At 44.4% G+C, this 17975-nt stretch overlaps 1 protein-coding gene and 2 pseudogenes across 1 annotated transcript; 2 read left to right on the forward strand and 1 right to left on the reverse strand.

Moving 5' to 3' along the window:
* Positions 1 to 159: 159 nt before the first annotated feature.
* Positions 160 to 3682, forward strand: LOC123089726 (cytochrome P450 87A3-like; annotated as a pseudogene).
* A 2155-nt stretch (positions 3683 to 5837) lies between these two features.
* On the reverse strand, positions 5838 to 7300 carry LOC123089727 (cis-prenyltransferase 4, chloroplastic-like). Its single transcript, XM_044511319.1, has 3 exons — positions 6937 to 7300; positions 6767 to 6827; positions 5838 to 6497 (listed from the first exon to the last, which is right to left on the reverse strand). Exons 1-3 carry the CDS (start codon positions 7213 to 7215, stop codon positions 6052 to 6054), a joined length of 786 nt encoding a protein of 261 aa, XP_044367254.1. The 5' UTR covers positions 7216 to 7300; the 3' UTR covers positions 5838 to 6051.
* Positions 7301 to 12793: 5493 nt separating this feature from the next.
* On the forward strand, positions 12794 to 13765 carry LOC123090394 (L10-interacting MYB domain-containing protein-like; annotated as a pseudogene).
* Positions 13766 to 17975: the final 4210 nt, after the last annotated feature.

Here is a 17975-nt window from a genome sequence, read left to right on the forward strand (position 1 = left end):
GACATATATACTTCGTTCCTACACTCTCCTCCTTCCCTATATCTTTCGTCCCTCTCCTCCGCAAGCTCGGTAGGTAGATATATGTCTTTTCCTTTCCCTCTGTATCCTCTCTTTATCTTGGTTTTTCTAATGGAGCAGCCGCCTCCTCTATAGGTTATTTTCAGGCAACCACTAGAGCTTCATGTTGACATCTGAGCCGGTGGTATGTGGGGCAATATTTTAGGGCTAACAATTAGCCATGTTGTCATTGCAAATTGGCACCGATACTTATTTTGATATTTTTTTTGCGGCTGTGATAGGCAGCACCTTCATGTCCTCCTAATGGAACCCACATCCTAGTAAACTAAAGCAAAAATATCTGACTACATATCCCTAGGATATAAAGACACCAACAGCTATACAAATCATACCATAAAAGAAAAATATCCAGAAGATGCTTACAAATACTAATTAACATGATGTGATTTACTCCACTTAAATTATCTGCCCCTTGCTAAGTGAGTTCGTGGATGTCAGCTAGACCAAATAAGTAGAAGTCAAAAGCCAATTAAGAATCATCATAAGACCTCTACAATCCGCAGACAACTAATTAACTATTTGACTACAACTCTCATTTCCTTAACCCCAGCTTGTATATATAAGCATCCAAAGACCTCTACAATCCGCAGACAACTAATTAATACAACTCTAATCATCATAAGCTAGCTTGCATATATAAGCATCCAAAGACCTCTAGAATCACAGGAGTAGTTGCTTGAGATGGGCATTTCTGTTCCTCAATACATAGCTCTGTGTGGAGTTACACTTGTGATTGGATGGCTTGTGCAGTGGGTATACAAATGGATTAGCCCGGTTTGCAACGGGGTTCTTCCTCCTGGCTCCATGGGATTCCCAGACCTTGGATTTCTTCAAGGCAAGCCCTTCCCTGGACATCCCTGACTTCTACAAACTAAGGATGAAAAGGTACCATACGTTTGAATGGAGATCGATGCTATACTATCACTTGTCATGTTTTTTCATTGCAAGAAATCATATACTCTAAAACAAGTAACTCTGTGGTAACTGCTTGCGCAGGTACGGCCCGATTTTCAAAACAAGCTTGCTGGGGCAGCGTGTGGTTATTTCCACCGACCCGGAGATGAATCGGTTCATCCTTCAGCAGGAGGACACATTGTTCCATATTTGGTTCCCCCGGGCACTGGCTAAAATATTTGGGGAGAAGAGCCTGGAAGCCTTCCATGGCAAAACCCACAAGTTCATCCGAAGATGCACCCACACGCTGTTGGGTGCCCAGACTCTCAGAGATGTGCTCCTTCCTGAGATGGAGGCCGCCGTGAGGGAGCGCCTTGCCGCATGGGCCACCAAGCCGAGCGTCGACGCGCGTGGCGGTGCGCCCGACGTAAGTGCCTTGGTTACCATCCCATTTCTTCTTCCCGCCCTACTCGCACGAAATTTTATAAGTTGCTCGATCCTGCATCTACATACCTTGTATAAGAGCAAGTTAATGCTTAGCTAGATATTGTCGTCGTTGCAGCTTCTGTTTGAGCTGGTGGCGAAGAAGTGCCTTGGTTTTGATTCCACCAAGTCGGGACAACTGCGGAGCACGTTCGATGTGCTTTTCACAGAGCTCTTATCCTTTCCGATATATTTTCCCGGGACATCATTTTACCGATGCATGCAGGTACATACATGCACAAATAAATTTTTGGATTTCCCTTAAAATCTTATGTCAGATTTTCAATCATGTCATGGGAAATTACATTGTCGTGGCATGGCGATTCCCTTCAGCGAGCATGTCAAATTCTTGCCATGTTCAGTTTTTGCTAGGATTTGCCATGCTCGCTGAAAGGAATTGTCATGTTGTAACAATGTAATTTGTCATAAAAAACATTCGATTTGCCATCTTTAAAAATCTGACATCTGATTTCTAACATTCTCATTTCCCCCCTTTTTTTTCCAAGATCAAGGGCCGGGGCCATTGTCCCTTCATCATAAATTAGAGGGCGCATATATATTTTGAGTTCTGGTTTTGATTGAGAAACGTGTATTAAACTGCCCCTAAAGGTAATTAACAGTTGATATGCTTTGCGCGTGCAGGCAAGGAAAATTGTGCAGAAGACAGTCCGGGACACGTTGGCAGAGAGGTTAAGTACACCAGGGAATAAACATGGCGACCTCCTTGACATAATTGTCGAAGAGCTGCGGGCTGAAGAGACATCACTAAGTGAGAATTTGGCTGTTGATATTGTCTCAGCGTTGTTGTTCGGCAGCGTCTTCACGCTATCAGGAGTCATCGCTGTAACATTCAAGTCACTCCATGACAACCCGGACGTTGTCCATGCCCTCGAGGTTCGTTGTGTTAATTTCATGGTAGTACTACTATATATTCATTCCGTCTCAAAATAAGTGTCGTATAAATTTGTACTAAATCAACGGCACTTACTTTGGGTCGCAGGGAGTATAATGCATACTCGTACAGTCATACTATACTATCAAGATTCTAACATTTTAGTTGTACTCATGCTAGTAGCTAGGCCGAGGACAGGTATAATAAACTGGCGCGAGTAGAGAGATCCTGAAAAAAAATATAATATCCTGAAAATTTGCACTTTACATAGAAGGAGAACCGAGCTATGCTCAACAATCGGAAGGGTGGGTGCTCCGGGCTCACATGGGAGGAGTACAAGTCATTGACATTCACTAATCAGGTTAAATTAGAAAGCATTGATTGCAACTGGTCATCACTAGAGTGTAGTAGTAGCTACTACTCCCTCCGTCCAAAATATAACATCATTTTTTACACTATCATAATGTCAAAAATGATCTTATATTTTGGGACGGAGGGAGTATTTTCTAATTAAGTTTCCTTTTTGACCGAAGGTGACCAATGAGATCATTCGAATCAGCAATGCCGTACTTGGATCATTTAGGACAACTCTTGCAGATGCACAAGTCAATGGTGAACACTCGGAAACATTATAATAGTAACTAGTTTGGTTAACTAACTAAGCACTACAATTATGGCAACAACTTTCAAAGTGGTTCTTCCTGCAGGCTATACAATTCCAGCCGGATGGCTGGTCATAGTCAACCCCATGGCAGCTCATATGAACGAAGACTTTTTCGAAGACCCACTCAAATTTAACCCATGAACGTGGATGGTTAGTCAAGACACTGAAATGGCTTCATTCTTTCAATTCCACTCACAATTTTCTAACTGAGAGATGTTGTGTGTGTAAATAAATTTGACAAATCTGAAAACCCAGGATGAGTCAAAACGCAGCACAATGCTGAAGAATTTCTTGCCATTCGGAGTAGGCATCACAGTATGTCCTGCCGCAGAGTTTATCAAGCTGTTACTAACACTTACCCTCCATATTTTGGTGACGGAGTATAGGTGCGTCCTTTTTGCAGCTCAGAGCATGCTGACTTTAATTTCATCATATCATGCACCCTGCTTGTTGATATGCAATATGTGATTCTAACTTGCTACGCAGATGGGAAGAAATGAAAGAAACATATGCATTTCGAAGTGCGGAGGTTATGTTCCCGCAGGGCTACCACATCCGACTTCGACCAAAGGACGACCAAACGAGATGATGCATATACCAACTGGAAACTACATTTTCTAAAATTCATTGCTCTTGTTCTAGAGGTTTCTATGTACTACGCCGGATTTAGTATTACCATGTTGTTTCACATTTATATGTACTTCGTTACCAACCGTCAATGTTCCAAGGTAAAACCATGTGTCCTCTATTATCAATGTTCCAAGGCTACCTATCGAGACCCCTACCCGAGGTCTACTGGATTTAGTTCCATCAGCGGGTAGTACTGGAGCGGGTTCGCACTCACGAAACCCAACATATTTTATATTTTACTCAGCAGCAACCCCATGGGGATAGAAATTGGCCCACCCCCGTCCCCTACTGGGTATAACCCGCGGGGACGCGGGTTTCGGGACCCCATTGCCATCTTGAGGTCTGAGCGATGCTAGGCTAGTGAGTTTGTCCGGTCAATAGAATTACCAATAGTTTAAAAGTATTGGACTAGTTAATCAGTGTTCCGTTTCAACGATGTTGCTGGATATCTTAAATCTTCTTGTAGTACAACCTTTTGAATGTAATCTACATGTGAGATGGGGTGTGTTCGTGCGCGCAGACGCGTCAAAACACCTTGTGTAAATAATTCCCATGGGAAAAATAGCTTCCTAGTTAGATATCCCAAGCTCTAGCGATTGAATTCGTTCTTTTTCTTCTCCTTTCACTTTTTATACACCACCTACTTGCACTTGCTTCTACTTTCTGGGATTTTGTTTTTCACGCTCAATTTGCATCTTTTCGGGGAAAATAAATGTTAAGTTAGATCCATTTTTCTTAGACTCTATGAAAAGAGTCCAAAGATCATTAAAGTATTAAGTTTGTCAACGTCTATTTTCGTTCATTGTATCCAAAATTACAAGAAAAAATAGTATATCGTAGATTTGTCTTCCCCACCATGTGTTGAAAGCCCAACTAGAAATATGCCCTATTAAAGTTCAAGGATTAAATTTTCACTCTAGGCGAAGTTCAGTGACGAAAATTATGTTTTTCGTTAATTTCTTATTCTCTTCAAAATTTTCGATAAAGATCATACTATATTAATTTCTTCGGCTTCGAGCTCGACTTCCGTGCGCTGCAGGTGGAGGAGTTTGCGGCGGCGGAGAAGGCGTCGGCCGGCGGGGTGAGGGTGATGCTCATGGACACGACGGAGGCGACGATCCTGCGTGCTGACGCGCATCCCAGCAAGTACCGGGCCTGGACGCCCGACCCGCTCATGAAAAACCAGCTGTACAGCGACTGCGTGCACTGGTGCCTTCCGGGGGCCATTGATACATGGAATGACATGCTGCTTCATATGCTACTCCACGAGTGACTGCACTTCGATTATTATAAATTAAATGGTAATACATAATATGGAAAATACTGTTGTACGTAAAACCCATTTGTATTGTGCTTGTACGTTGTAACTTACAACCAGAAGAGGGGTTGAAAACCAACATATGGTTGGATGGTTGGATGGTTGGAAGGAGAGCGATACCCCAGCCCACAGGAATCAAACTACAGATTAGACACTTTGGTATCTCACAAAGGTGAAATATTATTCCAATGGAAGATGATGTTCCCATCGATGACGTGGTCTGCAATGACTTTGTTAATCTCAAGGCCTGTTGGCTTGGTCTTTCAGAGGTGTTCATAGGAATAGGATGTGTGTGCTTTTATAAGGGTGAGTGTATGTACGCATTTTTAAACGTCTGTGTTTGATACTTTATTTAATAAGAAAAACTGCAAACACTAGGCAGAAGTAGAGATGTGGAAAAGGGGGCATCCCAATCACCGCGGCGCATAGCCTTAATTGAAGTTGTAATATTCATCTTTGCCATCAGTTAATTCAGAAAATAGGAAAATAAATCAACATAGAACGATGGGCCTTGATCCTGAAATTCAGTTGGCAACAAGTTCCGTCCTTCTTCCTCGCCGTGGTTTCTTAACTTTCTTCTACGGGTAATACATTAACATCTTTTCCAACATGAACTATGGAGATAGATATTCAATGGTCTCAATTTTTGTGAAACACATGTAGTTTCTTTCCATAGATTTAAACATTTTAAGAAAATAAATAAGTAGTGGTTTTTTAATACTAATCTTTTTGCCTTTATGATATATAGCAATCTTTTTTGAAAAACATGAGATGGAACATTTTTCTAGCAACTTGTAAAATATGATCCAATTATTTTAATAGATTGAACATATAGCATAGAGACCCCCCAAGAAAGCATATATAGAGACCATTCGGCATGAATGCTAAACTATATCAAATACAATGAACATATAGTATAGAGTAAAATCACGGGAGAGAAGTTTTAGTAGCCTCTGCTATAGTACACCACTCATCGTGAGGGAAACACTTTATTTGAAGGTAATGAAAACTGATTATAAAGGCAGATACAGATAGATAGAGCATGATAGAGCATCGGGTCACGTGCGCGCACTGTTTATTTATAGCGCTGCATTATTTTCTTCTTCCAAAGCGCCTGTCTCTGCTCTGGAAGGCCCTCAAGGCTTGGAGATATTGGGCCTCCCCAAAATCAGGCCAGAGCGTGTCGGTGAAGAAGAGCTCAGAGTAAGCTGACTGCCATAGCAGGAAGTTGCTGAGCCTCAGCTCGCCGCTGGTCCTGATGAGCAGGTCCGGGCAAGATGTTTCGCTCGTCTGTAGCTCGTCGGCGAACAGCGACTCGTCGATGTCCTCCGGCCTGAGCAGCTTGGCGTCCACCTTCTGGGCGAGATTCCGGCATGCCTGCACAATGTCCATTCGCCCGCTATAGCTCATGGCTAGGACTAGATCGAGGTGCGAGTTGTTCCTTGTTGCCTCCTCGGCATCTCGTGCGGTCTTCTGCACAGAGATCGGCAGCCTTGAGCGGTCACCAATTATACGTAGACGGGTCCCTTCCCCGCAAAGAGTAACACACAAGTCACCAATATAATCATAGTTCTAAATAATGGGCTATGCTCTTTAGCGGCGGACCTCTTGTAAACGCTATAGCGCATGCCATTTAAAAAGTTTGTTCATATATTTGGACCAAAATTCATTAGCGCAAGACCTTCTTTTAAGAGCGAAGATTTAGCGCGCTATTGAAAACCATGAATATAATCGAGCTCCAAAACTAATATATATGAGCCTATTAATTTGCACAAGTAGTCATCGATCCGTACGTACTACCTCAAGAAGTCGTCGAGGTTGCCGTTGATAAACCTCTCGATCAACGCCATCAAGAAGTCAACCTCCACCTGCAGATGCCAAGAAACAACACCATCAATCAATCAAGGGCTATGCATGTATACATGGCGGTGGCGGGCGCGCACGAGGAGTGAGTGAGAAGGTATTATAGATGCTGGCCTTTGCGCGGTTCCAGTTCTCGAGCGAGAAGCCGAAGGCAGTGAGCACGCGGATTCCCCAGGCGCGGGAGAGCCGCACCGTCTTCTCCAGCGCGCGCATCCCGTGCTCGTGCCCGTCCGTCGGCGGCAGGCCCCGCGCTACCGCCCACCGAGAGTTCCCGTCCATCACCAGCGCCACATGCCGCGGCAGCAACTCCGGCCGGAGCCCTTGTCGGAGGAGCTCCTCGGCCGCCGGGACGGTGACGGCCGGCACAGACGACGTAGAGTTGGAGAGCGGCATAGTAATAGTATAGCGCTGCCTTGTTTCAGGGTGGTTCGGAGCGGCAACGTGGAATGGGGGCAGTGCTCTCTCCTCGTAGTACACTTCTCCGTGCTCCTCTAATCTGTATCCCCTTGGCCCAAAGTAATGTTAAAAAAACAAACCAAGAGCCAGAGAATCAAGCGAAGATCTTTCCGCACAGCCTCGTCGACATTTTGATCACATGTAAACTCTTGGACGTAGAGAGATTTAGGAACGCGTGAAGCCAAGGTCAAAGAAAAGGGGCCCCGATCGAGGGCTATAGATTCTCATTGCTTGTAAGGTTTCCCTAATCAACATCACTGCAGTGTCAGTGAACTAATAATCAAGGTAAAAGCCCTCGGGTCTAGAGAATCTTTCTGAACTTGACGTGCTCCAGGCTCGACCGCATCGAACTCTGTTTTATCAATCGATTTTTCTGCATGTGGCAGGGTGCTTGCCTGCAGATCCTCGACCGTTTCGCCCATTGGAGTTTTTGAAGAAACACGGTACAGGGCAGATGCTCACATGCACGCACATACACTTGTCTCTACGAAGGTTTGCAAGCACATCCTACCTTTATAAGCGCCTTTGAGATTCTGAGCCTATAGATCTTGAGATTGAAGAAGTTGCCATAGGGCACAATGTGTAACCTTGTGGCAGTGAACATTCTTTCTAGTGTGTAAACTGACTTAAATGCATAGAACCACCACTTTTGTGTCACGACTAGCGAAAAACCATCACTTTACGATTCGTAATATTTTGCACCGCACCGAAAATCTGACAATGGCAAAAAATACAGAGAGAAAAAAATGCTCGTTTTGACGTGGCAAAGAGGCCGCGTGGCTAGTGATGGACATCGTAAGCAGTAACGGCCGTAAAGGGACGGACCGACCAAGTCGGTCGGAAGTTTTCCAAAAAGGAAACAGTGGCAGCTCCTTCCTGTCGCTCTCACTCTCGCTCACTCTCCCTCGCTCTCGCTCCCCTCTACGCAGCTTCCACTCAACCTCGCCGCCGCCCAGCATCGCTGCAGGGGCCGCAATGCCTTCTTACAAAGAGTGGGAGGAGCGCAGCGATGGCAACGATATATTGCACTTCACCGGGGAGGTAATGTCACCGCCGTTGTACTCTCTCTGATAGCCTAGGGTTAGGGTTATGGATTTCAGATTGGGGATTTTCTTTTTCATATGTTTGAACCGGATCCAGTGCATTTGACCACTGTAAATTCCTTTTGAACTCGATGCAGCCGCTCCTACCATAGATGACTCGGACTTTGAAGCCGATGTGGTGACAGAGGAGGGCCCAGTTGAGTGCTACCACCGGAAAATAGCCAAGAAATTTGTAGTATTTGAAGGTAGCATTACTGGAAGGAGGTTTTATAGGTGTGGCGAGGAAGTAAGTTGTAGTGTATGTCCTGCTTTGCTTATTTGAAATCCTATGTTAACTGGTCTGTTTCTTTGAGTGTTTGTATTTTCTATTAATTCAGTTATCTCTGTTGTACCATTGTAATGGTTAATGGTCACATTGGTTTGAAAAAAGAGCTTAGTCAGAGATATATATGTATCCTTAATTAGTCTGCTTATTTGAGCACCTATGTGGTTTGAAAGTTTACTTCCACAAAATAGTTAACTGCTCTGTTTCTCTAAAGTTTAATTGCTCTGTTTCTCTGAAGCTTAACTGCTCTGATTCTCTGTAGGTTTTCTATTTAGGAATAGCTAGAGACAAACATAGTTAAAGAATGAATTTCTTTATGATCAAGTTACCCTAGTGTACCATGTTTAGCTGCTTATGGTTAAGTGACTTATTTTTCTTGCAGATTGGCAATTGTGGCTATGTTCAATGGGTTGATATGGAGTATCCTTAAGCTACTGGAAAGGCTATTCAGAAGCTTTGGGCAAGATATGAAGGTTGTTGTGCTGCTAGAACTAAGGAAGGGGCTGATCATGCACATGTAGTGCTTAAGCTTGAGGAGGAGGTTAAGACTGCTAACCTGTAGTACAAGAACCTTGTTGCTAATGTTAACAAAATGCTCAAGAAACAAGTGCAAAAGACCTATCAAGCAAGTTACAAGAAAATAATGTTAGAGGAACATGAAGGCTTGGAGAAGCAGCTGGACCAGAAGCGGTATGTCATAGAGGATATGAAGACAATTCCTAAAGTGTAAGGACAACTGCTCAGGAACCTCGGGATTGAGCTGCATGAGCTAAAAAAGGATAGGGATATCAATGGACTCAAGGAGGAGATTTATGTACTGAAGAGTGAACTCCAAGACCACAAGAAGGCTAAGAAATAGCTAATAAAGGACAAGATTGAGGTGATGTAGGAGAGGGATGAGCTGAAAATGGAGAAGAAGCTAGAGATAGCCATTTCTGAGCTGACTAAAGTTGAAGAAATTTACAAGGGCAAGCTGGAGAAGAACAAGGGGATTTGTGATGAAGATTCTAGTATTGAACTTAGTGGTTGGGACATAGTCTAATCCAGTGTTGTTGTATGCAGTATGCTACCTATCTATCTACTGTTCTTTATGTTGTTATAAGCATTATGATACCTATCTATTTGTTTGAATTGTTATAAGAACTATGATACCTATCTAAATTGCTGGTGTTGCAATGGTGTGAACTATGTATGAGGTTTCGTTTGGGTCCTGTCGGGGATATACCCCGCGGTATGACCCAGCTGCAATTGGCGACTCGCTGGTGACCCGCCCGGAGCTTGGCGATTCACAGATAACCCGTCCGATCTTGGCGACTCACAGATAACCCGTCCGATCTTGGCGACTCATTAGTAACCCGGCGGGTGGGTCAGATGGACAACAAAGCCCAAAGCCCAGAAGGCCGGCTCACGTTATGATGGGCCGGATTAAGAGGAAAGGGATGACGAATATTTCCTTTACAAAGAAGCAAGACCCGGACTTGTAATCAACTTGTAAGAGAAGATAGACTAGTCCTAGTCCTACTAGGACTCCACATGTAACCCGCCCCTCTAACTTATATAAGGAAGGGCAGGGCTCCCCAGGAGGGACAAGAAAAATAATCTCTAGGGCTAGACACATCTAAGAGGAGAGCCGGCTTATGCGGTGACTCCCTCATGAGCATAATGAGACATAGCCACAAACAACATGTAGGGCTATTTCGGATGATGTTTCCCGAGGCCCGAAGCTGTCTAAATCCTTGTCTTGTGTATCGCGTCTCTCGTCCCGATCAACCCCTCTCAAGTTACTACATAGATGCGTTGGCCTCGCGACTAAGTCCTGACACTAAGGACATCTGCCGTGACAATTTCACGATAGTTGGCGCCCACCATGGGGCCAGCGCACGGTGGTGATGAGTTCTTGGAGGGAGCTTTTTAGGGATTGAGAAGCTCGCTACTACCTAGAAGAAGAAGAAGCGGCACCGAAAAGTCATGTAGGATAACCCGACATGGGGTAATGTTCAGCAGAGCCGGCAAAATTCATCATTGGATGGTCAGAATTGTAATTAACTTTCGCAGCGGACAGTACAAGGTTTAAGTTCAAGAAGAGTTGGAATTGCTGTGTTTATGTGCGTTCGCTGCCGACGTCCTATGATCCGCCGAGACCGACAAGCGTTGTTCTCTGTACAGTTAAGGAATCGGAGCCATATCGATCTTAGTGTTCTGTCATAAGCTGCCAGGAACAGAGATCAGGACCAAAAGAGATAAGATCAGACAAAAATTACGTCAAGGCTTACGTATTAACTGATGATTGGTTATTTTCCACTCGGATGGTTACAGCAAGATCAAAGGGAAAAGAACAGAGGAGTTGAGAGATACTTGACCACATGGGACGCGTGGTGATTGTGGCAGATGGCTTAAATCCCGGAAAATCAGTCGTTCTCAAGACAGGAAAATGGAAACATCTGTACGCAACTAGACCGGGTCCAAGTGTTTGACCAGACGAGATTTCCCGTACGTTTAAAAAAAAAAAAGAGGGGGAGATGCCCACGACGTGGAAACGGAGCCAACTACGGTTCAGATTTGGCTCGTTCCGCCTCGATGCTCTACCTCCTCAGCCCGCTGGAATGGATTGCGCCTCCGCCTCAGAGTCGCCTCGAGTCGGCTGCAGGCCACCTTGCTCTGCCGAGCCGCCGCGGCCTCGTTCCAGCCTCGCCTCGGGCTGCCCCCACCGGCGTCGCCCCCGCAGCTGCGGCAAGCCGCTGTGACCCGTCACGCCGCTGGAGCCGCCGGCCGGGTCTGCCGTCGCCTCGCCTCGCCGGTTTACTCCTGCCGCAAGCCGCCGTACTGACCCGCCTCGGACGCTTCCTCTGCCTACTGCGTGTCGGCCGCGTCCGTTGACCCGCCAAAGCTCGCACCAACATTTGTCTGCAACAGGAGACACGTGAGACGTGCAGCCTAAAGTGTTTGGTTACAAAGCGCCACCCGATGGATGCGCGCGCCGCTCGCCGCCCTGTTACGACATCCACCCTGAAGATCCATTAGCAAAAGTCGTGCGGAGTTTTGAAAATGTCAAAGGAAGGGTCCACATGAAGATGCGATAGCTTGTTCCCAAGACAGTGCTACCAGTACTAATCCATGTAACTACGGAGTGCTAGTGGAACATCAGATCAGATATATGGAATAAAAAAAAGAGAGGGCAATGAATCATCATGGCAGTCATGAAGGCCACATGGGGTGCTACTCCTCCGTCAGTTAGATGTACATATAAGTGGGTTATTTTGTATCAGACTACGGCCCAGTTCTTTTGACCCGATTATGGAGATTTTGGGTCTGAAAAATCAAAAGCTAGAAAGAACTCGTTTTGATTCTGTAGAATCGTCAAAATCAGACCACAATCGACAGTGCAACCGAAAAGCAGCGTTTTGGGTCGATTCTGGCGATTCTGGACCTCCCGCAAATGAAAACATTTGGGTTTTCAGACTGTACCCTTATCTCACCACGAAATTACAGGCAAAATGCCCTTCCACAGCCCGACCGACCGCAGCCCAGAAAACACATCTGCCGCTCGCTCCCCTGTCCTCGCTCGATCCCCCCTCGCTCCCCTGTCCTCGCTCGATCCCCCCTCGCTCTCGCTCTGTTTCCTCCAGCCGCCGCTAGGGTTCCTGACCCGCCGCCCCTCCTCCCTCGAGCCCAGACGCGCGCCTTATCGGAACCCTGCTGGAGCAGACAAGCGCCGCCCCGACGCGGCCATCCGGCCGGCCAAAGCAGTGCTCAGCGCCGCCTCCTCCGACCCCCATCCCGCCAGCCCCTGAGGTCCTCCGCCCCGCCGGCTCCGACCGCCCTCCCCGCCGTCCTCCGCCGGCCCCGACAAGCCCATCCAGCCGGCTGCTGCTGTCTTCTATCCGCTGCCTCGGTGAGCCTCTCTCTCTCTCCCTCTCTCTCTTGTATTTTCTCTGTACATGGAAGAGTGGATGGATAGATGGATGTAGATGATTTGTAGCTCTTTTCTGTACATGGAACAATGGATTGCTAGATAGACGTAGATGATTTGCTTGATTGATGGATGGATGTAGATGATGTTAGTTTATTTGTTAGATTCTTCTCTGTACAAGGAACAAGAGTTCTTTTCTGTGTGGCTACTGCTTTGTGCTAATGATAGACGTTGTAGATGGAGAAAGAAAAGAAAACCAAGCCCCCTAAAGCAAACTGGGACAGTGCAGCGCATACCATTTTTATGGATGCATGTGTAGAGGAGGTGCGAGCTAATAACCGTGGTGGCACCACTTCAACCGACATTGAAAAAGCTAATTTGGTTAGAAAGTTCAATGAGCGCTCCGGGAGAAATTATTCTTCCGACCAACTGAAGAATAGATGGGATATATGTAGAGCAGACTACAGTGTATGGAAGACATTGACTCAAAAAGCAACTGGCATTGGTAGAGATGAATATACAAAGACCATTGCAGCTATAGATGAGTGGTGGGCAATTGAGATAAAGGTATTTTGTTGCCATGTCATTCATTCAAGTAGTGAGTGATGTTCTTCTACCATTATTTAACCGTGAGTCCTGGTATATGATTGCAGGCAAATCTAGCTGCCAAGTTCCGGTATGCTCCATTAGCAGAGGAGGACAAAATGAGAGAGGTGTTTGATGCTTGCTGTGTCACAAATGAACATGCTAGGGGTGCCAATTCCCACATATCAAAGTGGTTCATCTCGCGTTAATATGGATGATGATTCAGGTTGTGAAAGTCATGACGTCGAAGCTACACCTCGTACGAAGCGTGCCAAGATTGGGAAGAAGATGCCATGTTCTTATTCGCCAAGTCCTAGGATGAATGAGAAGTGGTCAAATGAAAGTGTTAAAACTGATGCACTTGTACGTATGGTTGACCTCTTTGGTGCAAGAGAAAAGAGAAAGGGAAACCTAGGAGAGGATACAACAAGAAAGGAGATTGGAGACATGATGAACATGGTGATTGCAGATGGTGCTAAACCTGGGAGTGATGTGCATTTCTATGCTTCCCATCTTATGTTGGAAAGGAAATATCGTGATATTTTCGTAACATTCAAGGATCATGAACCTAGTTCAAGGCTTCGATGGATAGAGAGGACATGGGAGCTCAACAAAAATAAGTAGAACCCAACTATTTGCTTTGAACTTGTAATGATGTGAACCGATATGTATCATTTGCTTCCAACTATTTGCTTCGAAACATGTAATGTTGTGAACCCAGTCTTTGCTTCCAACTTGTAATGTCCTGAACATGTTGTTTGCTCTCATAATGCAATGTTCACTTGTTTATCTTTGCCTTGTTTTTGTGCATATTGTTTACCTTGAGCCGGATTTTGAACCGGATTTGAGAGCTTCAAAAATTTGTGAGGGACAAATTTACCCTGGGCCAGCTTTTGAACCGGATTTGAGAGCTTCAGTGCTTTGCGGGAGAAAGATGTCTCTTGAATCGGATTTTAAACCAGAGTCCTTATTTTGAGCCGGAAATCTTCTAACGGCTTTTAAATTTTCATCGATCTAGCAGTAATCTCCGCGGCCCAGGTTATTTTTCCCTTCAATGACTCGGAGTTCTTGAATTCATTGAAACCGGCTAATTTTGCCGAGTCATACCATTGTAGCCCCCGAGTCTCAAGACGACTCGAGTAGTTGCCTTGAGATTCTCCACATTTGACCATAACAGAAGGTATACATCATTAGCGTTGATAGCGTGATGTGAACCCACATAAGGTTGAGGTGACTGCGGCGGTTATAAATGATCCCGTATGAGCCGTGTCAGCAACTCGGCCAATGGTTCCTTCCAACTGGCTGTTTGAAGTTAACCAAACTGTAGTGGCGGCGACTTGTGCACCTGCCCATTGAACCATCCAGTGCAGACGGCGGCTGATAATATATGATAATTTGCCTCTAATTTGTTGGAAGAAAAACCGGGCTTCCCAAGTAGTGACTTGCTAGGACTCCACATGTAACTCGCCCCTCTAGGACTTCCCAAGTAATCAACTTGTAAGAGAAGATAGACTAGTCCTAGTCCTACTAGGACTCCACATGTAACTCGCCCCTCTAACTTATATAAGGAGGGGCAGGGCTCCCCAGGAGGGACAAGAAAAATAATCTCTAGGGCTAGACACATCTAAGAGGAGAGCCGGCCTATGCGGCGACTCCCTCATGAGCATAATGAGATCTAGCCACAAACAGCATATAGGGCTATTCCGGATGATGTTTTCCGGGGCCCGAAGTTGTCTAAATCCTTGTCTTGTGTATCGCGTCTCTCGTCCCGATCAACCCCTCTCAAGCTACTACCACTAGTGCAGAACCGGGCAATAGCACCGGTTTGTAAGGCCCTTTAGTGCCGGTTCTATAACCGGCACTAAAGTGTGGGCACTAAAGCCCCCCCCCCTTTAGTACCGGTTCAGCACGAATCGGTGCTAAAGGGAAACCACGTGGCACGAGCCAGCTCCAGGGGCCTGGAGCCCTTTAGTACCGGTTGGTAAGACCAACCGGTACTATAAGGTTTGGGGGGGTTTTAGTTTTATGATTTCTTTTTCATTTAATTTTGTGTTTCCATTTTAATTCTTTTTCGTTTGCTGGTATTTTACGATACTACACATTGTACACGTTATGCATATATATATATATATATAAATAGAATTTCTAGTAGAACCAATCACGCATATATATATCACCAATGTCTCACAAACCATCATATTAATTAATTCACACATACACACATGTATAGCTATATACAATTTCTACTACATATGCATGTTGCCTTCGGAGCCAGTGGCATTAGCCTAATTGGTGCCTTCGGAGCACGATGACAATTGGAAATGGTTTTCATGGGGGCGGTAGCGGGTAATAGTATTCTCCCTTCGGATTTATGACCTGGTCGAGCAAAAATCCCGCTATTTCCTCTTGAAGTGCTTCTACGCGCTCCATTTCTAGGAGCTTCGCCCGCACCTCTCTGAACTGTTAAGAAGGAGATCAATATGCATGTGTATTAGTTGCGTGACTAGATATCGATAATGGTGTAAAAATTGTGAATATTGTTTTGACAAGCGTACCCATTTCTGTCTTTGAGATCTGCTCCTTTTGGACGCCATCATGCAAATGTTCTCGCAAACGCAGAATGCACACAGATCAGTCCCCTGCGCCTGCTTCAGGGCCTTTACTAGAATGGAATTTGATCAGATAATAATTAATCAAGCATGATAATTAAAGAGATGGCAGCTAGCTAGCTAGCTAGTACTAGTTAATTACTTACCTTGGGTCTTCCCCAGTTAAGCTTTTCTTTCCATTCGCCTTCCGTGACGCTGATGAACCTTGCCCAAGCCCTGCCCGCCGACAAAGAAAATGAATAAAGGGGTTATTAAATAGTTCATATCATGAAATGACGAACTAAATAGGCCGAGATATATAGTTAATAATGATTGAAATTACCTGTTGACTATCCCAAACAAGATGTTATAGTCAATTTTTTCTCCAGGCGTGTGGATGAGTTGGGGAATGCCCACACGTGTGGGCGTTAGTGTTTCCGTAGATCTTGCTTAAACTTGAAAATAGACTTTTTTCTCCCTCCACCTGGCATAGCTTGTATATCGTCACACAAAAGATATGTGTTTACAATCTCACAAAAAATTCAAAGCAGAACTCAATCTATGCACAGCGAAGGAAAAGACAAATCCAGCTACAAATAGTGCAACAAAAGGATAAAATTCGGATACTATTCATGTATGGAATAATTGCACATTTTGTTTCTCCGTGCGTAGATTGAATTTGGATCAGAAATTTCATACATACTGTTTGCAGTGCGGACAAAAGAATGCTGGTCCGTCGCCGTCAGCAGACTGGCCATCCAGCGAGTAGCAGCGGCGGCTCCACGTCGTCGTATCCAGAGAGAGAATCAGGATCGATAAGGGGACGGGGACTTGCTAGACGATGAATCATTAGTGGCGCCTTTATTCGCAGGGCCCCCACGCGGGGCACATGGTTTGGGAATAACAATCAACACGTACGTACGCATATGATCTTCTCTCTTCAAAGATTGAATGCCTAAAACTCTCTATAAAAATACATAAATGTTTTCAAACATTACATACAACCTAATTAATTTGAGTTAATTGCACAAAACCACCACATTTGGGGCTTCTTTCACTACTACAGGATTGGTCTCTTGTAACACGTTGATGTGCTACTACAGTTTAGATATTGTGTTACTGAAGCGCGCAGTAACACGTTTTTGTATGTGTTCCTGTAGGCTATGTTACTAGGTGGTGTCTATTGTAGCACATAAACATTGTTCCTATATGTATTTACAGGTGTTACAGTTGTATTGCTGCAACACAAGCCATATGTGTTACCGAAGGCCTTGGTAACACCTTTTTAGAACTATAAGCACACACTTTGTAACATGTTTTTCCTGGCGTAGCAACATCGTTAGTAACACGTTTTAACAAAACTGCAACACAATTAGTAATCATTGGCAGTAATTACAATAGGGCTTTGTAACACGTTTTGATATTCCAGCAACACGATTTCTTTACTATAGCAACACAGTAGTAACATAATTTTCTACATATTGTAACATCTCTAGTGGTGATTGGTAGCAAACACAGTAACACCTTTTCCTAACTATAGTAACATGGCATAATTAGTCCAATGTGGTACTGCAAAAATTTTGTATGAAATATTGTATAAATACAGTTTTTTGTTTTTATACTTCCTCATAGTGAAAATCGATAAGCAATATGACACGGGTACACAGTGTATACTATATAAAAGGACCATGGACATAAAGCTAGCTATATGCACAAGAAAAATGATATAAAATATCAATAAGGTTCTTGCCATTCCATAGCATTTATAACAATGAACATATAGAATATCCATATTGTAGCAAAAATAAAATACATTTCTCAACCCATTAATGTAAACTATAGTACGCGAAAGATTTCCTATAACTGAAACCATGTGACACCCCTATTCATGTTCACTAGAATGTGCCCCTCAGATCTTTCTTGCATGAATATGTCATATTTGCATCTTGATTCCTCATGAGCAGAAGCATCCGAATCAACTCAACCATTGAACCTCTCAATCTGGGGAAAAAACAGTCACAACTACATTAAGTATATTGCAAATATAATTTAACAAAACTCAAGAAGTTAAATATTGACATACACAAGCTGAAGGCCAAGCAATTGTTAATCCAGAGGTGAAAGCATCGCCAATTGTCATACAATTTTCCCTTTCCCTTACCAAGCGCTCACATTCCTCAATAGGTTGATCAACTTGCACTTCTATGAACTGCCGACCTAGCTCAACGCCACCAACCATTTTTTTT

This window comes from Triticum aestivum, chromosome 4B (genome assembly GCF_018294505.1).
Source record: "Triticum aestivum cultivar Chinese Spring chromosome 4B, IWGSC CS RefSeq v2.1, whole genome shotgun sequence".
Lineage (NCBI taxonomy): Eukaryota > Viridiplantae > Streptophyta > Magnoliopsida > Poales > Poaceae > Triticum > Triticum aestivum.

Bases quoted from the DNA above. Each gene is read 5' to 3' on its own strand.
- LOC123089727 (XM_044511319.1), bottom strand. From the start codon at position 7,215: ATGCCGCTCTCCAACTCTACGTCGTCTGTGCCGGCCGTCACCGTCCCG. The intron at 6,828-6,936 runs GCCAGCATCTAT...TGGCATCTGCAG, and splicing joins AGAACTGGAACCGCGCAAAG to GTGGAGGTTGACTTCTTGAT. The intron at 6,498-6,766 runs TCTTGAGGTAGT...TGTGTGTTACTC, and splicing joins CAACGGCAACCTCGACGACT to TTTGCGGGGAAGGGACCCGT.